The sequence below is a fragment of the Mustela lutreola genome, chromosome 10, assembly GCF_030435805.1.
Source record: "Mustela lutreola isolate mMusLut2 chromosome 10, mMusLut2.pri, whole genome shotgun sequence".
In the NCBI taxonomy this organism is placed as follows: domain Eukaryota; kingdom Metazoa; phylum Chordata; class Mammalia; order Carnivora; family Mustelidae; genus Mustela; species Mustela lutreola.
The window spans coordinates 38,042,437-38,061,433 of NC_081299.1; the positions used below are offsets into that span (position 1 = coordinate 38,042,437).

The 18,997-nt window shown below is 49.3% G+C and overlaps 1 protein-coding gene across 2 annotated transcripts in view; it reads right to left on the reverse strand.

Moving 5' to 3' along the window:
* Nucleotides 1-18,997, reverse strand: part of AGBL4 (AGBL carboxypeptidase 4) — a 1,588,908-nt gene that overhangs the window by 95,963 nt on the left and 1,473,948 nt on the right. For both annotated transcript variants that reach the window (XM_059137376.1, XM_059137375.1), the window contains exon 8: nt 10,735-10,849. In XM_059137376.1, the coding sequence (XP_058993359.1) occupies nt 10,735-10,849 (115 nt within the window). The remainder of the gene's footprint in view (nt 1-10,734; nt 10,850-18,997) is intronic.

Genomic DNA, 18,997 nt, shown 5'->3' on the forward strand with positions numbered 1-18,997 from the left:
GGTGGGAATTCCTACCTCCAAGGGTCAGCAAGATCTTGGAGCCTGGAATGGTGGCATTTCTGGCAAGGTGTTGGGGCTGGGGGAAGGGAGTACTCAGACCATATGTGGAAAAGGGATCATCTTTAACTTTGAAATTCCTGGGTCCTTATTACTAGAGGACAAGGAGAAGCTTTGTTGGAGTGCCTTTTCCCTTTCCATGGAGAGCATGTGCTCTAGGGTTTTAGTCTCCTTCTACCCTGTCTCCTGCTTGGTAGCAACACCTGGCTTGGTGGAAAGGGTGGGATGTCCCCCTGGTGACTTAGGACAATTCTGAGAATCACCAACTGAAAGGACCCAAGATTTCATAAAATCCAATCCCCATATCTCAATGACAGGGAAATGGAGGCCAAGGTCACATAGCTATGTAAGAATAGCATTGGAAGTTCATTCCAGGACCAAGAGATTATTTTCCCTCAATAACAACACTTGACAAGGAGTAAAAAGAACCATTTAACAAAGTCCAAGGGGGAACATTTTCTAAAGGAATGCCCTGGCCCTTGGGTCTAGGAATCATCTATTTCAACTTCTCAAATGAGAAAGGGTAAAGGAAACAAAAAAGAGAAGAAAAGTTCTTCAGGTCCTCACAAGCTCTGGGAGCAGAAGAGACCCCTGCCCACCCTATCTAAGCCCCAAAAGTAGCTTAGATGGCAGTGTGGACCCTGGAGCCACACTGCCTGGATAAGATCCTGGCTTTGGCCACATCTTGGCTGTGTGGCCTCAGCCTCCATCTAGGCAATGTGGATCTTGCTCACCTCAGAGGGTTGTTTTGAGGATTAAATGAGACCAGCCATGAAAAATGTTGGAGACACTGCCTTGTTTGAGATCAGGGCTACACATGTGTTAACTGGTCTTAGAGTTTGGTCTTGGTAAGACTGTCAGCGTCTTCCACAAACTGGTCTCCACTTATATCTCCAGCTTCTTTAGCCATGTCCCTAACCTGTATACCACACAAGGCTCACACATGTTACATCCTATGAACTAATTGGAAGAAAGTGCCCCCTCCTGTGGGCTGATGTAATTTCTCCAAGGCCCAAGGCCAATCAGGCCTGGGCTGCATGCCAGCTGCCACCTGCCCTCTTAGCTGGTGCCTTGTGCAGTGCGTGAACCTACACTGCGGTCTGTAGCTGTGACCATGCACAATGGCCACATTAGACCACTTGCCATTCCCCAAGGCTTCCTGCGCACTCAGGACTCAGGCAGCAAGGCTGAGGCTAGGCACTGGGGCTCTAGGGCAGCTCTCTGGTTTTGACTCCTGGATCTCTAGGAACTTGGGCAAGGTATTTAGCCACTCTATGTGCATCGGGTTCCTTTCTGTAATATGAGGATAATATAAGAAACTATGCCATAGGTTCATGGGATTGTTAGGAGGAACCTCCCATTTCAACTCCAACAGGGACTCCTAGTCTCCAGCAGTGAGAGAATGGCTCTCCCTCTCTATTCCTTTGTTTCCTCTTCTCAGAAGGAGCTAGTAAAACTTGAAACTTATCTGATCCATTAACTTGAGAAAAGAGGAAGAGCCTGTTGGCCTCTGTTGGCCTAGTCCCTCCATGCATGACTCACTGAGACCTGTAACCCTGCAGGGAGGTTCCATGCTGGCCCCCTCTCTGTCACTGGTGTGCCTTCTGAGAAGCAGCTCACTTCCTGCTTGGCCTGGGGTTGGTGGCAAAGTTGAACTTTGGGGTGCCAGAGAAGGTGGCCAATTTTAGCCACAGAGATAAACCATGCCTCCCAAATCCTGTTTTTAATCAAGAATAAAATTAGTATTTTGACCCCTGTCTTTCTGATGCCTCTATCTCCTAAACTGGGGGGAGTGGGAGCAGGTGTATGATGAGTTCCATCTTCAGTGGAAATAATACATAAAAACACTTAAAACAGGGCCTGGTATGCATAAATTCAATTAATGTTTGTATTATTATCAACACTGTTGTTATTTAACACTATTCCTCTGTTTTAGAACGTGCTGCCGATTTCTTCCCCAGGCTAACTCTGCCCCATCCCTCAAGGCTTACCTCACACAACACCTTCCTGGGGCCAAGCACAGGGCAAAACCCACCTCAGTTCCCCAGGGCACGGTACAAAGTAGGTGCTATGTGAGGGCCTGAGGGAAAGAAGGGGGTGGTGAGGAAAAGAAATAAAGAGGGAGAGGAAATGATTGAGTTGAAAGGCTTCTGAAGCAGAAGTGCAGTGCCAGCAAAGGCACAAGCGTGAGCAAGGGTGGGCCAGTTTAGGGCCCTGCAAAGGGCCCAGGTAGGTGAGAGGAGTGGAGGGAGGGTGTTCGGGCAGGAGCAAGGTGGGCTGTGGGAGATGAACCTGAGGAGGAAGCGCCTGGACACCAGGCTCCACAGTTCAGGTTCTTGCCAGTGGCCAACAGGGAGCCATGGGAGGATTTTACACAGAGAACTAACACTCTTCAAGCAGTGGTTTAGGAACTAAGACCAAAAATGACAAAAGTTCTTGATTCTATTGTTTTGTTCTCCAGACTCCCCAGCCACTCATTCGGGGTTACTGTCTCCTCAGAGGCCTATGTTCACTGTAGAATCAATTATTAAAATCAACTTGCTATCAACTCTCTCTTTGAAATGCTATTCAGCTGGTCGCAGGGACAGAGATGGGGGGCTGCCTCCACAGACATCTAGCCATCTGGCCTTTTCTGTGGAACCTGGCTGCGAAGCTCATTTGAATAATTGGTTTTGGCGGTGTGCACTTGTGGGTTAGACACCTGATTACACTGCCAGCCCCAATGTCCTTTCAGCCTCCTTAGAAACATTGCTCGGGTTACATAAGGCAGGAGAGTGTTTCTGGGAGGTGAGGCTCTGTCTGGTCCCTGTTGTCGCTCGTACTTTGTCTCGACTAACTGTGTGGCTCACTCACTGTGTGACCTTGAGCAAGTTTCTTAGCTTCTCTGTGGCTCCGTTTCTTCTTTGTTCAAAGAGAGTGATTCCCACCCTCTCTATCTATATGCCACAGGCTTCTAGCAAGGCTCTAGGAAAAGCCAGGGGAGTTGGTAAGTAGCAGAAAGGCAAGTGGGGAGATATATGTTGAAGAGAGCTCCATGTCAGGAAGCAATGTGCATACAGGCTGCATTGGGAGAGGGACGCCCCCAGAATGTTGGGGAGCGATGTGCATGCAGGCTGTATCAGAAGTGTGTCCCCCAGAATGGGGCTTGGGATGGTCCTTTCCTACCCTTGTTCCACTAGTTAGCTCTATGAACTTGAGGGACTTTGTTAATCTATCTATGCTTCAGTTTCCTCATCTGTAAAATGAGAATAATGATAGAGTTGTACTGAGGATTAAATGGAATAGTACATGCAGAATGCCTTGAACGGCGGCGGGCCCTGGAGGTTGTTGGCTATGCATCCCCACCATTGTTGCCATCATTGTCATCATCATAATTGATCAGTCCTGGACACTAGGCCTCCAAGATAGATGATGACATACATCTGGAGTATGTTCAGAAGACAGCAGGAAGGACAGGGAGGGAACTGGATTTCAGGTTGCATGTGAGCAGGTACAAGGTTCTGGGGGAACAGGCGCTGGCAGTGGTTTGAGTAGAGACTAGGGAAATGTGGGGACACACAGTTTTCAGACAGCTGAAGGGCCACCATGTAGAAGATAGACTAAAACAGAATAATTCTTTGGGAGGGAAGTAGAAGGGCTGGGCTGGCAAGTTTAGCCTGAGTCCCAAACCTCTCTAGCAGTTTGAGCTAGTAGTTTGGTATGGAGGTAGACAAGAAGAGGGGGGGCCCGGCTATCAGTCGGGATACCGAAGGGATCCTGGCCCTGGGTAGAGTGCTGAACTGGCAGTCTCAGCTCCTCTCCTACTCCAATGCTGACAGTGCTGGGACAGAGGCCTTGATGGTGTGTGTGTGGGGGGGGGGGGGGGCAGGGGTGGGGGTGGAAGCAGCACGGTGAGAAGGGGCTGGCAGACCTCTTGGTGAGGTGGTCCTTGCAATGGGCCTTTGTTTTTCATTTCTAGCATGATGAAAGTGCATGGTTTTGATGCCGTCAAAGAACAAATAGAATGCTGACATGTATTTTACATTTTATGTAGCTAATTATATGTTCTATCCCATTTTGGAAAGTTTAAAATATTTCCTCCTTTGGATGTTCGGGTGGGCAAGGTCAGCCAGTTATGATGCCTGTACATGTGCGTGTGTGTGTGTTGGAAATACCTTGCCTAGTATCAGCCTCTGCTGTGCTTAATGATATCTTGCTGTGCTGAACTTTTTTACTGTCTGTGTCTGGTGAATTCCTATGTATCTTTCATCCTTTGAGAACAGCCCCCCCCCAACACACATCACTGTCAGTCAGAGGGAGGCACAGCCTGCTTTCTGGACACCATGTAGCAGGAGGTGAAATCTGTAGGAGGCTGCAGTTGGCCTGCCTGGATTCATAAACCTGCTCTGACCCTTTCTGCCAGGGGACCCTGGCAAGTTCCTTGCTGCCTCTTTGCTTTCACTTCCTTCTGTATTTAAAACAGAGCCATAGAAATGGACTCATCAATATAGAGCCCAAACGTGCTTGCGGGGGTAGGGGATGGGCAAAACAGGTGAAGGGGATTGGGGAGGGCAGCAAAACTGCAGTTCTAAAATAAATAAGTCCTGGAGATGGAAAGTATAGCGTCAGGACTACAGTTAATAATTTGTAGTGGCGTATACAGACAGATAGTGACTACGCTTACACGGCGTGCTGAGTACTGTGCAGAACTGCCCAATCCCTGTGATGTCCACCTGAAACTGATAGGATATTGACTACCAACTACACTCAGTACAACCGTGTGGAATTTTTTTCTCCTCTAGTTTTTGACCACTGTTTAAAAATCTCCTTGTGAATTAACTTGAGCTGTCCTTTACTTTTCTCATAAGTTATTCAAGATTTTCTTAGGGATTTCAGTAGTTCCTCATACAGGGATTAATTATTTCTCTCCTGTGTTCTTTAGTTTATTCAGTTTTAGGACAGACAAGCGTTTCGTATGAGAAAGATGGACTCTAGGACCCCCTGGGCTGCTGGGAGTGCTAAAGGAGATGCTCTCTCTAATGCAGAGTTAGTCGGCACTTAGACATTAGCGTGCTATGAGCCAGGCCTCTGCGGTATCACTCGCACACCCCTGTAATACAAACACTGGGCTTCTTATTGGCAGAGGCTGCCTCTGATTTCCATCTGCTTCCCTAAGGCCCAGTGCAAGGTCTGACACTCAGCAGGCCCTCAATAAACCTTCGTTAAATTGGATTTACTGCACCAGAGCATCCTGGGCTACGTGAGGATCACTAGGGCCAGGAGATTGCCGACAGGAGGGCTGAGCCTTTCCACCGCGGGGGCTGCGGGGCCTTGCTATGAAGCTGAATGATTTCTGCGCCACCACAAGGGGTCTGGGGCTCTCCCCCACCTCCATGCTCCCAAGAAACACTGAGGTTTTCTGAAGATGAGAAATTTCACAGCATCCTGCTATCTTTTGGGTAACTGCGTATTTTATGATGACTAATAGGCAATTACTATGGTAATATTGCAATTCAGCATGTGTGAGGTTTGGGAAATGAGAAATTATGGGTAACTACTTTGGACTCATTTCTATGGTAACAAAAAGTAATTGTCATTAAATACCAGTTATACTGAGGCTGTACCTGGTAATTATAGATTTTTATGCCCAGAAACATAAATAAAACCAATAAATTTATTCAAAGGTCTATGACTGTTTACTTATACGTGGCTCTATGGGATACACAATGACAAGCATTAATTAAGAAATGCAAACCCAACACAGAGTTTCATATTGTCAGATGGAGATGGAGAGTCTGTTTTTCAAATGCAAGGCAACTCATGCATTGCACATGCTCAGAAGGAATCAGTCGTGGTAGGGTCCTGGAGGGGGTGATGGGATGGTGGCAGCGGAAGGGACAGTGTGTGTGCGCAGCCACTTTGGATGCAGGACACCGGGGACTGCCAACACACCAAATCAATGGTAGACGGATTCAGCCCATCGCTCCCAACTCCCAGAGGACGTGTTGTAAAGATCAAATGGGAGCTGCCTTGCAGCTTCTCGGTTCTGTAACACCTGAAGTTATAGAATTTGTCCCTTGAGAACCCAGGCCTCAGATCCCCCCAGAACCCTCCAAAGATGCTCATAGGGCATCAGTACTGGTACCGTTCTTCTTATTTTTTTATTGTGGTAAAATACACAAAACGTGCAATTTACCGTCTTAATCATTTCTAAATGTGAAGTTCAGTGGTATTAAGTACATTGCTAATTCTGTGCTATCATCACCCCCCCGTCCATCTCCAAAACCCTTTTTATCTTGTCCACCTGAAACTCTGTACCCACAAAATCCTGACTCCCCATTCCCCTTTCCCTTTAGCCCTTGGTAACCACCATTCTACTTTCTGTGATTTTGACTATTCTAAGTACTTTGTATAAGTGGAATCATGCAGTATTTGTCTTTTCGTGAGTGGTTTATTTCACACAGTAAAATCCGCAAGTTCATGCATGGTATTAGCCAGACCATTTCTGATGGTGCCTCTCCCCAGTGCTACTACTAACTGGCAGAAGATGTCTTCCACCTCCTAGTGCTTTTCCAAGAGGGGAGGAGGGAAATGGAGGCCAGAGGAGAGGAGTGTCTCGCCCAAGAACAAGAAGGCTCAGGAGGGTGGGGATCCTTAGAGCTCCGTTCTCTGCGTCCACCCCTGGCCTGTAGGGCAAAGGCCCTGTCTGGGGATGTGGAGAGTCCCTGCATACACCATGTGACTTCAAACCTGGCTCTTCACCTTTATAGCCTCAGTTTCCCCTCTGTTCAAATAGCTATAATAAAAACAGACTCTCCTTTCTCAAAGAGTTGTTGTAAAGATGAAATGTGGTTTTCTTTTTAATGCCTTTAAAAGATAATGTCTTGTACGGGAAAGACGTGTGGCTGCAAACCCAGATTCATGCCACACAAAGATCAAAACAAGCGGGCTTAGGAGGCCGCGTGGGGGCAAGTAAAGGGTTGGGAAAGGGGACACTCGGCCAGGGCTCCTCGGCCCCCGAGACCGGAGCTCCACGCCCTGGCACTGTTACTAAACCCTGATGCTGAGTCTACTTATACCCCTAGGAAATACATGTCAGGGGCCCATTCTGTGCTGGGTGCTCTGCCAAGCTTTGGGGACAGAGGCGGACAAAGTCCTGACTTCACGCAGGCTGCTGTATAGAGAAGGAGGTTGTCCTTAAACAGATAGTCACAGGAGTACCCGCTTGATGACGACTGGGGCAAGGGCTAGGAAAGGGTGGGGCCGATGCCTAGAGAGTCCTTCCTATGAGCTGGTATTAAGCCTCAGAGTGAGCTGAAAAAAGGCCGCTCTGGGGGAGTGGCCTAAGTGAGACAGCGTGTCCAGTGGCCTCACGTCATTATTTCACACCATGGCATCATTGCTGTCCGTTGTGATGTCATCTAATGACTGGGGATGGTTCCTGGGGACGTGCTCTTTGCTGTCACCAGCTGAGGCCCCTCCGACTCCTCCCGGAGGCCATAGTCCAGGCACATATAGTCTGGTTGGCAAACGCTGCTGCCTTCCATGGAAAGGGCATTATCTGTCATGCTGCAACAGCTGCCGTCGGCTGTGCTGAAATACTATTTTACTATAAATACCAGAGTATAGGTACTTGTCCTGTGAAATATAAGTTCTGCATGATCAAACCTGGGAAATCTCTTGCCGTTACTTCCTGGATTGGAGTACATGTGTTTTTAACGGAGAAGAAGGGAGAGGGGGAGAGTGGGAGAGAGAGCAGATCCCTGGCCATGAGGGCGGGCCTATGTCTCATTCTCCACACAAGGTCTGGCATATCTGGGGCAGACCTGCTTCCCTGCCTGCTCCTCACAGCCCACACAACCCAAGGCAGCTTATTTCACTTTCCTGAGGCTTGAGAGACTGTACATCCTGAAGGGATGTTGGGAGGGAAAGAGGGCGGGGGGGGGGGGCATGATGGTCTGTGATCCAACCTGTTTCCAGCAATGGGATGAGATCCTCTGAGGTCTGGGGCTGTTGACTGCCCTGAATTCGGCCAAGTACCCTTCCCTCTCTCCCCAACTCCCTTCCTTGCTTCCTTTGCTCCTCTCTCTCACCTTTCCTTCAGTACTCAAGCTAATTTGGGTAGATTTTCATTATTTGCTAGCAGAGAAATCTCGGTGAACACCCTCCTTCGCAAACTTGTGTGAGGATTAAATGAGATAAGTGTAGGAGAGCTTGACGCAGCACAGAGTGGGCAAGCAGAATTCTTGAAATGGTATTTCCCAAAATGAATTGAATAACCTCTGATACCACTGGGGGCTGGGAGGAGGCAGCGGGGGGAAACCAGCTGTACAGGGTTCCTTGGGTTCCCCAAAGGGTTCCTTGGTTCATCTTTGGGAAACACAGGGTACATTTTCCCCTCTTGAGATTGCTATTGATTGGCATATTCAGAACTGAAAGATCTTGTAAGAGAACACAGTTAATTTTGCTTAACTCTGTGTTTCCCAAACTCACTCAAACACCAAACTCCCTTCTGCCCTACATTGCATAGGCAAGTGCCCCCAGGATTGGACCACACTGCTACAGTCAATGAGGGCTGGCCTGGAGCCCCTCTAAGGCACCTTGAAGCTCTCAATCCTGAATATTATTACTTTTCACCTTCTCCAAATCTTCAGTAGTGAATTGTCATGACTGATAGGCTCTTTGTTGCAACTCAGAGCTGTTTTAGCAATAGGATTAATGCCTGTGGTTAGAGATTTGCTCCGGCTCTTATAGAGAGAAATACATATTCTCATGAGGAAAACATTGAGGGTTTAGATTTTAATAGAGAACCATTTTTGAGGGTTGGCACTCTTTTACCCTGAAATCCCCCAATCAGAAAATCTGGAGCTTGAAGACTTATAGAAAGCATCTAGTTCCCCATCACCATCCCAGTGGCCATCAGAGGCCCAGGAGGGGAAACATTTTGGTCAAGGTCACAGACCTCTTTCCATCTCACCATCCCTGTACAGCAGAGGATGACATACATAAGTGCATAGAGTGGACAAAATTGACCTCTGACCACTGCTGCTCTTGTAATTAAACAGAAATGTTAACATAAATCAAATGGTCTTTCCACCACCATTACCGCTAACAATGCCTTCTGTCCAGGGAAGGTGGAAAGGCATTGCTCTCAGGCCTGCAGCAAGCCATAAAACCTGCCAGTGCTAATGAACCATTGCTTGAGCCAATTAAGACAGGAAACAAAACTGTCTTTAATTAAGGCATCATGCATCCCATGGGCTCTCTCTAACTTATACCCAGAGGTATTGGGAAGCCCTGCTGGACCCAGTTGCCATGCTTTTGGAAAGCAGTAAACCAACTCTGTTTAAAAGGGATCTATCTGGGTATTGAAAAATCTGGGTTCTAATCTGAGCTGTGTAGGCTTTAGTTTCTTTATCAGTAAAGTCATCCCTTTCCTTCACTCATGTCCATCAAATAGTTCTTGAGCATCTACTGTGGGCTGATCCCTGCAGCCAGGCACCATGGACACAAGGACCACAAAGGCTCAGTCCCTGCTCTCCGCTGGCCTGAAGTCAACGGGGTCCATGCAATGGGATAACTCTTGTTCAATAACCAGGCCTGTGCGTGCTTAGAGGACGAAATAACTAATTCTGTTTGGGGGTTTGGGGAATGCTTTCCAGAAGGAAAGACATGAGCTGTGGTTTGAACAAGAGTTAGTAAGATAAGGAAGGGATAGCAGGTTCTGGGCAGAGGGCAGCCTTGAGGAAGGTAAGGATCAGGAACCAACAGGACATGTCTAGGGAACTAGGCTTTGCTTAGAGAGGCTGCAGCAATAGTTCTAAGAATGGAGGGTGGGAAGCGAGGCAGAATGTGGACAGATAGGCACCAGGTCACATAGAGTCTCTTCTGCAAAAGCTACAAGGCTGAATGTTACTTTGCAAGGTGTGGGACTAATCCACTCTAAAGATGTGTAATGTGCACAGTGAAATTAGAGAACTAGTCAGTTTCACAGGCTGTGTGACTTTGGGCAACTCAGTTGCCTCAACTGTCAAATAAGAATAATCACACTATCCAAGAGGATTCAATGTTCCGTTGGCAGATGATTCACTGGGCAGTTAAATTTTGGGCTATAAACTGTGGTGCTCAGGCAAGAGAAAGAGAGTTCAAGATCTGAGCGCATGAGTGTATGTGGGGCAGGCTCGTAAGCCCACAGCAGAGAGAAATGCTGCTCAGATGACCTGGGATGCCACTTTCCTTCATCAATGACCTCTAAGAAGAAACACAATCAAAACAGTCATTCCTATCACCCCCATACGATATTCTGCCAAGCACATTTGTCCCCACCATTTCTTTTGATTCTCACCAGTGCCCTATCAGGAATGTGATCATTGCCTTCATTATGCAAGAGAAACTGAGCATCAGACTGGAAAGTGAATTCCCCGAGGTTACATGGAAGTGGGTGCCAAAACTTGTTCTAGTTCTCCTGACTCCTGGCCCAGCAAGTGGACCAGAAAATCCTAGCAGGTTACCTCAGGTGGCTGTGCATAAAACATCCAAGGCTCATTAAGTCACATTGTCAAAAATCAGGGTGAAAGTTCCTCTAATAAATTCATGAGTAATATGAAAAATTTCTCAAAAACATATTGCCTTTTTCTTCTGGCTTCCATCCCACCATTCCGTGACTAGCAGCTTCTGGGCTGTTCCCCTGCTCCTCACCTGTAATTGCCCAGGTAGACTCCATCAGGGTTGAGCATTGGTGCAATCTTGAAGACCAGGTGCTCCCGTAGGACACGGGCAATAGGGTGCTGGCTTATAAGAAAGTCAATGATCCCTAGGGAAAGAGAAGAAATCTGGGTTAACCTCAAAGTGTTTCAAGAAGGAAGGAGCACATTTTCCTCAGCTTGGAAGCAGTGAGAGCTCCAAAGGTGATTTTTGGCTTATGTTGTCAAGCATGGTGGGTGTCTGGCTATGGATTAGGTGTTGCCTGGTGAGTTTTATAACCATATTTCTGTTTCTAAGGGACAGTTCAAGACATAATGTTGAAGCCCACGGGCAGGTGGAAGAGCGTGTGTCCTGCTGCAGAGTATCATGTGGGCGTCTAAGAAAAGAGCACTTGGGTTGTGCCTTGGAGGTCCTGGATTTTGACAGATAGAGATAGGGGAGAGGCAGGGTAACTCCAAACAATGAATTAAGAGCTACTCTCTAATGTCTAAGTGTTGACATTGGATTGGACAATTACAGGGTCAGGGACTCAGGGATCTAAACCCTCCTATTGCTGGTGGTTACACCAGAAGGCAGAGAGGAGGAGGAATTTGGTTATAGTCACATGAGGAAAAAGAGGTTTCTTCAATGTCCCAACTCTGCCCCTCTTCCCAGTTTGAGAACCCGCTGTTCACAGGCCTGGTTCATGCTGCTTCTCCCTGCACCAGTGCTTGCCTCCAGGTGATCAAATTTAGAAAAGGTGAATTCTCCATGACTCTCCTGCCACAATCAGACAGGCCCTAGGTCTCTTCCTTGTATCTGGCAGATCTTCCCTGTATCTCCATCCCTCTGCTACTTGTCTTTTTTAGGCCACCACCACATATGGCCTGAATGACTGCGACCACTTTGGGGGCATGCCCTCATCAGAGTAGCCAAAGGGATCCTCCTAAAGTGCAAATCAGAGCCTGTTAATGCCCTCATTGACTTCCTTCTGGTGATAGCCTGTGTAGCTTGATGAGGGGGCGGGGGGGACAAACAACCCAAGTTCTCACCCTACCTTTCCCTCCCTTCTCCACATTTCAACTTCTTCAGAGACCTGGGGAAAAGGAGGTGAAGCGGAGCCCTGGCATTCCATGAAATAACTGTAATGTTGGAAAACGGCAGGAGGGTGTACACGCCTCCCAGAGCATAGAAGGGAACACCTTTCCTGCTGGAGAGAGAAGGAAAGGCATCAAGGAGAAAGAAGCTTTGGAGCTGGGCCCTGAAAGATAAGCACGTTTTGACAGACAGACAGGAGGAAGCAGCAGGGTAACTAAGAACCGACCATCCACGGGCCAGAGGCAGGCACTTAGATCCTGGAATGATGAATGGCTCCACAGCACATCCCGAAACTGCTGTGACCAGTGAGGGACATCTCAGGCTTTCCATCAGGCCAGGGCTCAGAATCCATCGGCCGCCGAAAGCCAGTTGGACATCATTTACTTCTAGACCAACGCGGCAGTAGACCAGATGCCCTAATTTATTTGTTGGTCTTCATATTAAAGCTGCAGTTTGCCAGTAAACAGGCAGGCTAATGATGCCAGGTGCCCTTGTTAGGGGCTAATAATTGCTTAATCTGTCCACTAATTGACCCCGGCTCCCAGGGCAGCCCTCCATCAAGGAGCCAGCCTGCGCTCAGGGCCTGGACACGCTGCCTCAGAGGATGGCAGAGAATGGCTTCTGGAAATGGAGTAGCTCATTGTGATCCATCCTCCTTCACAGATGAGCAGATTAATTGGGCTGCCAATTAGGCAGCTAATAAAAGGATGAGAGAAGACAAAGCCAGGCCAGAAGCTGCAGCCATCCAGAGCTTCCTCTCCCATAGTGAGTGCAGGGCAAGGAGAGGAGAGGTTTTAGACTCGTCTTGGCTGGAGGTCAGATACAGTTCAACAGGAATCATTCTGCATGATCAGAAGTGGGAGGAGAGTCTTTTGTGAATGTGTGTGGGGGGTGGCAAGTGGAGAGTAGCGTGAGGAGAAATGTTGGAGAACATAAGAGTGGAGAGGAAATGCCACCTCCCTGGCCACAGACCAAAAGCCTCCCATGGACTGAGGAAGCAGAAGGACCTGGGCACATGCATTTGGACCCTAACTGGTTATCAGCTGGAGAAGCTACTAGTTTTCTCGGCCTCGTTTCCTCAGCTTGATACAAGAGTAATAATACCCAATCTGGAATCTAACCCATGTGTCGGGGTTAGAACACCTGTACTTGAACTGCCTGACATAACACCTGGAAACGGTCATGCGCTTTAATCGACTCACTGAGATGGAGGATTGAGAGGCAACGAGGATAGAACAAGCTGAATGGAATTTGGAACTGGGGGTCCTGGTCTGTGAGGTTTGCTAGCTACATGACTTGGGAGCAAGGATGCTGAGTTGAAGAAGCCAGCAAACCAGCTGCCGGAGAACCTGGGTTCTAGTTGCGCCTCCGTTACTGGGTGAGCTTTAGAAAGACTCCGGCCTACTCTCCTCTTTAAAGTTAGGAGAAAGAAATTGATAATTCCCAAGGACACATTCCACACTGGCAGTCTGGGATTCCATCCCTTTATTCCTCTCCCCCAGAGTTGAAGGGTCCTCATCTATCAAGTGAGGAGAATAATCTCCCTCCTGCAGGGAGACACAATCAACCTCCTTAGATCAGTCTCTGTTCCTTTGGTAAACAAGTTCGCTGGGTCCTTGCCTTTGAACTGATTTAATCAAGAAGGTGGAAGAAAGCAGGACAATGGGAAGACTGGAGGCATGAGAGGCTGGGGGAGGGGAAGGAAAAGTGGTAGATGATCAGAAATTATAGCCAGGTCACAGAGCTCACTGCCCTGGGCTGACCTCAGCCTGGTCGTGATGAACCTCACCAGGCAACCCCAATGAGCTATTCATTGTTATTTCTCCCAGTGTACTTGGTTCAGGCCAGGGTACACAGCAGGTGCCTATTAACGCCCATTGGTAGACTGGCCCCAGGCATTCATTTGGCTTTGACAGAGTATAGGGTTAGCTGAACTGAAAATCACTTTCTATAAACATTCACAGGGCCAGGTCTGCACCATAAGCCTGGAATTGCAGGATACAGAAGAGTTCTTGCCCTAGCACATGCACGGTGGGAAAGCAACTCCCATTGCGGCGACGGGCAAAGGCTCAGGCGGGAGAATCTGGGGGAGCGCTGAGAACTCGGATCGCCTAGGAAAGGGCTGTGGAGAATGGAGATGTAAAGGATGAGTACAGTGAGTCCAATGAAGGGGTGCCAGGAGAAGGAGCTCTGGGCTGGGGGATCCCACACAAAAGCCAGAAGGTGAGGAAGAAGGCCTGTTGGCTAAGGAAGAGCTCTTCAATTCAAGGGCATAGCTCCATGATTAAAGGCACAGCCTATTCAAGCTATCTGGGTTTGAATAGCTGTGTGGCCTAACATCTCACAGACTCAGTTCCACATCAGTTAAGAAGGAAAGAAGAAGGGGCGCCTGGGTGGCTCAGTGGGTTAAACCTCTGCCTTCGGCGCAGGTCACGATCTCAGGGTCCTGGGATCGAGTCCCACATCAGGCTCTCTGCTCCGCGGGGAGCTTGCTTCCTCCTCTATCCCTCTCTCTCTGCCTGCCTCTCTGCCTACTTGTGATCTCTTTCTGTCAAATAAATAAATAAAATCTTAAAAAAAAAATAGAAGGAAAGAAGAAAACTACCTTGGGGATTGTTGTGCGGATCTGTGAGTCAGTAGAAGCAAAGTGTCTGGCGTGTAGGAAATGGGCGTGTGTGTTGTCTGACTTTGCTCCCGGTTGGTTTGGCTGAAGGTGTGGGGACGAGAGGATGTTGGGAGAGAAAGGGAAGAGGTAAACGGGGATTTGCCAGCCCAGCTGAAGGGTATGAGGGGCACAGGAGAGACCACTGCCAACGACAGGGACTGACCTGGGATCCCCCACTGCAGTGTGGAATGGTGTTTGGGCTCAGTGTCCTGAAGGTGGGCAGGGTGGAGGCTGGGTGCAGGCTTAGCAGAGAGCCAGGGAATATAGAGTCTTGCAGGCAGGAAATGGGGTCTGATATGGGGCTGACCTGCAATGACCAAGGTCCAGGAAGTCGCGAGGATATAACAGGTGCAGGGGAAGCAGTGTGGATAGATGGTGACACTGAGAAGGACATCACCTGTCTACCATCCCCAAGAGCATCATCACTCTTCACTGAAATGACACAATCCTGGGGAAGGCTGATCCCCAAATGACGGAGATTAAGTTTCTGGTCCCTGGAAGAATGGGGCTTCAAAATGGAAAATAAGTTCAGTTACAGAAAAGTCTGGAAAGTTACGTTTCCTGGGCCCTGGAGGTTTGAGGATTGGGGCTTGCATCTGCTGTTCAAGTCCTTCTTCCTGCCAGACCGTGAGCTCCAGGAAGGCAAGGACGGGTCTACTTCTTGGCCACTCTCTTGCCAGCATGTAGCTCAGCACCAGGCACAGGGAATGTCCGCAGCAGGTACGTGTGACATGAAGGAATAAAGATGGACCGGGGATGTGCACTGTATGCTCCTTAGCGGGGCTGAACTGTAATTCTATTGGCTCCATGTACAGGGATCAAAACAAAGTCAGAGTGGTGACATTTCTTTGCTGATGTCTCACAGGGGCCTCAATGGGTTTCAGATCCAGTTTTACTAGCTTCACAGTGATACCCTTTCCATTAAGGCAATATGGAAGAGTCAGAAGTTGATTTGCATGGGATCTGTAGAATGTTTGCATATATGTCTTCAGGATTTTCTCTCTAGAGAGTTCTGTGTGAGATTGCTATTGCCTCTGCTAAGAGGCAATCTGTTGCAATGGGAGGAGCCCCAGGCTTCAAGCAAGACACTTGGGGGTCTCTGTGGGACCCAGAGTGGGGGTCACATGAGAACAGCCACTCTAGACCTTCCCCTCGTCAGGCCCCTGTCTGCCCTGAGCTGAGTCCAACAACCTCAAATCATGGAATCACAAGGAGTCTGGCCCTGAAGAACCTCAAGTTCCTGGTCTTGGTTCTGACCTTTCCACCCTCAATGCTTCCCATTTCACAGATGAAAAGACAGAAGTTGAGGGAAGTGAAAAGCCCATGAACACCCCTTAGTGGGTCTGGTGTTTACTCAGGCTGTAAAGGATAGAGAGAGAGGAGAAGAGGCGGCATAGGTGAGGGATAGGAGTGGGAGGAAAACTGTGGGGGAGGGGAGGGGAGAAGGGGCAAAGGTCACCACTTCACCTTAGGAAACATTAGGTTGTGCTTGGTCCTAGTGTTTGTGAGTACATGGAATGTGTAGGTGTGTATATCTCCCCTCTCCTCCTCTTATCTCCCCAGGGTAACCCCAAGGAGTGAGCTCCCTGAGGGATGGTCAGCTCTATCTCCTTGTCTGAGCCATGGGGGGGCCCGTGGCACATGGCAGCAAGGCTCACTTAACCCTCACAGTAGCCCCTCAAGGACTATATTGCTGCCCCAATTTTGCAGGTAAAGAAACAGAGGCTCTGAGAGCTAGGAACTTGCTGAAGGTCTAGGCCGGGAGGTGGAGGTGGTAGGACTCACACTCGGGCCTGCCCAAGTCCAAGACCTTGGCTCTGCCCACTTCCCCACGCTGTCCTCCAAGGGGTGGTAGGCCTTGCTCATACTAGATAGCATAATTTACTGGTTTAACTGATTCAGTTACGAAGAGTCTGCAGAGGACAAGTGTTCTGCCACTGGCACTTTTTGGAGTTGTCCCAACAACCCCAGAAAGCTTCAGTGAAAGAACATTCACTCGATCAGAAATCAGATACCTGACCAAACCTTGGACCTGCAATCTGGTCTTCCTGGAGCAGAATTGAGGAGGGCTCCGCTAGCGGCTCTCTCAGGAAAACAGCAAGGAAGGAGGTGGGCTGGGGCACACGACACAGAAGCCACACACCTGGGTTTGCACGCCTTGTGGGGGTCAGAGGAGCCACACTGGGCACCTGCCAGGCGCTCCACAGTAACACTTCTTTAGGGCCAAGGGTATTCCAGACACTGTCCTAAATGTTTTATGGCTACAAGCTCATTTCATCTTTATAATGACCCTATGAGGCAGGCTTCCCACTGTTATATCCTTTTCAAGATAAGGGAACTGAGGCACAGAGAGATTACACAAGGTCATGCTGCCCTACGTGGAGGAGCTGGGGTTCAGGGTCAGGCCGGCTAGCTCCACACACTGCTGTGTAGGGCCTCTCCCGAGCTCCTTGGACCTTTCCTGTCTTGGCTGGAAAGTGGGGATAGTTTGGCCTCCCATACACCATGAGTGGGGTTTGGGGCAGCCAAGGGGTAACTGAGAATCCCCCATCCAACCGCCAAGCAGGGCCTTGAGGAAATCTGAGACTTGCCGCCTTTATCGCCGCCCCTCAGAGTTCTAGGATGACATAGTTTCCCTCTGCTCCCAGCAGCAGGTGCGTCAGCAGCTCGGCTGTGAGGACCGTGCTCCCAGCCAGATGGGGAGGTCCAGGCCCCACATATCTGTTCCCCGCTCAAGGTCACTGAGCCGGTTAATGTGAAAGCAGCATTAACCGGGCTGGAGGCATCTCGACCGTCCTTCTAGGCCCTCCCCAGAACAAGGTGGGCTGGGGGGGGGATCCAGCTGGGCTCGGTGGGGCTGTGGTCTGGCCTATCTCCCGCGCGGTGAGAGACCCAGAGAGACGGTGCCTTAAGGTGTCTTAAGCTGCCTCAAGAAAGGGCAAATTGTGTCTCCAGGGACAGGTACAGAGATAGGGAAGGAAGAAGACATGCGGCCCAGGCCACATCTGCCATGAATTCACCATGTGGTCCTGGGTAAGCTATTTCACCTCCCTGAGCCTCCCCGTTCTCATCTGTAAGTGCACATCAACTGTTGTGGGGTGCCCAGGGCTTCCCAAGCCTGGCCTTCCAGCATTTCCCATCCCTGAGTGGGGCAAGAGAGCCTGTACAGGCTTGGGAGACCCAGACTCAAAGTCCCACTCTGCTGTCTACTGGCTGTCTGACCTGAAGTCTTCTTTCTCTGAGCTCCAATTTAGAATCCCAGAACCAATGCAGCCATTGTCCCCCATAGCTGCCCCATGGGGTAAACAAGATAATCCCCATTTTCCAGATGTAGAAACTGATACTCAAAGATCAAGCCCTAGGCATCAAATAGCTCACAGTTTAAAGGGAAGAAACAAATATAAATCAAATACATAACAAATCAGGGTAATAAAGATGACCAGCAAGTCACCACAAGGCAGGCGCAAAGCAGTGGCTGAAGGGTATGGGATGGCAGCCCATGTGGGGTTCTTGATATAAACGTTGGGAGATAGGAAGTGTTTGCCCGGCGGCAGGGGGTGGGCAGAGGAGCAGCACATGCGAAGGCCCAGTGGTGGGAAGAAGGTTGCCTGTTCAGGGTTAAGTTGTATGGGGCAGGGATAGAATGAGGCTTGGGCCAGGAAACCTGGCAAGAGCCAGATGGTGGAGGGTTGTGAATGTCACGGCAAGGAGTTGGAGTTTATCTTGGGAGGGTAGAGGGAAGGCATTAAAAGGCTGTGCCAAGGAGTAAACATTGATGGAAAGCCTGCGGGACAGCACAGAGTCTATCAACTCGGTACCATCCAGATTCCTTTTTGGAAAAGCAGGCTCAGCAGAGAAAGCCCCCGAGCTGAACTCAACTTCTCTAGGTCTCAGGCCTTGTCTGTAATGTGGGGTGGTGACCCTGCCCTCTGTCTGCTGCCCACAGAGGAGGTGGGCCTGGGAGTTTGGACTCCCAGAGCTGAAAGGTTTGACAGTAAGGCTACTGTCTTTTTACAAACAAGGACAAAATAGTTGCATCCGATCAGCTGGGGGAACAGGTCTGCTGCCAAGTTTAGTAACTGACAGATGGCTGCAAGTAGAGGGGTTGGTAAAACCAGGAGGGACCTGGGAGAGGTTACTTCAAGGACAATACTGGGAGGAAAGAGGATGGAAGTGAGAAGGCCAAGGAGTGAGCCGGGGATGACAGCGGGGAGTTGAGACACCCAGGCTCTTTGGAGCGGCTCAGGTTTGGGCAGTCACTCCCTCTGCCCCAAACCCAGGCTCCTGGTCTGAAAGAAGTGGGGAAGCTGTGAGGTCTAATGACAGTGCTGTACGAACGCAAACAGGAAAAGAAGACTCGCATCTATTTGCGATAGTGCCTTAGAGTTTACAAATAGGTTACCTACAGCATCTCAGAGCACCCTGGGGAAGGGGGTGACGCTCGTTCTGTCAGCTGAGTGCCCGGCATGGGACTGGGTGTGTGTTTGCACGTGTCCTACCGCAGCTTCATAGCAG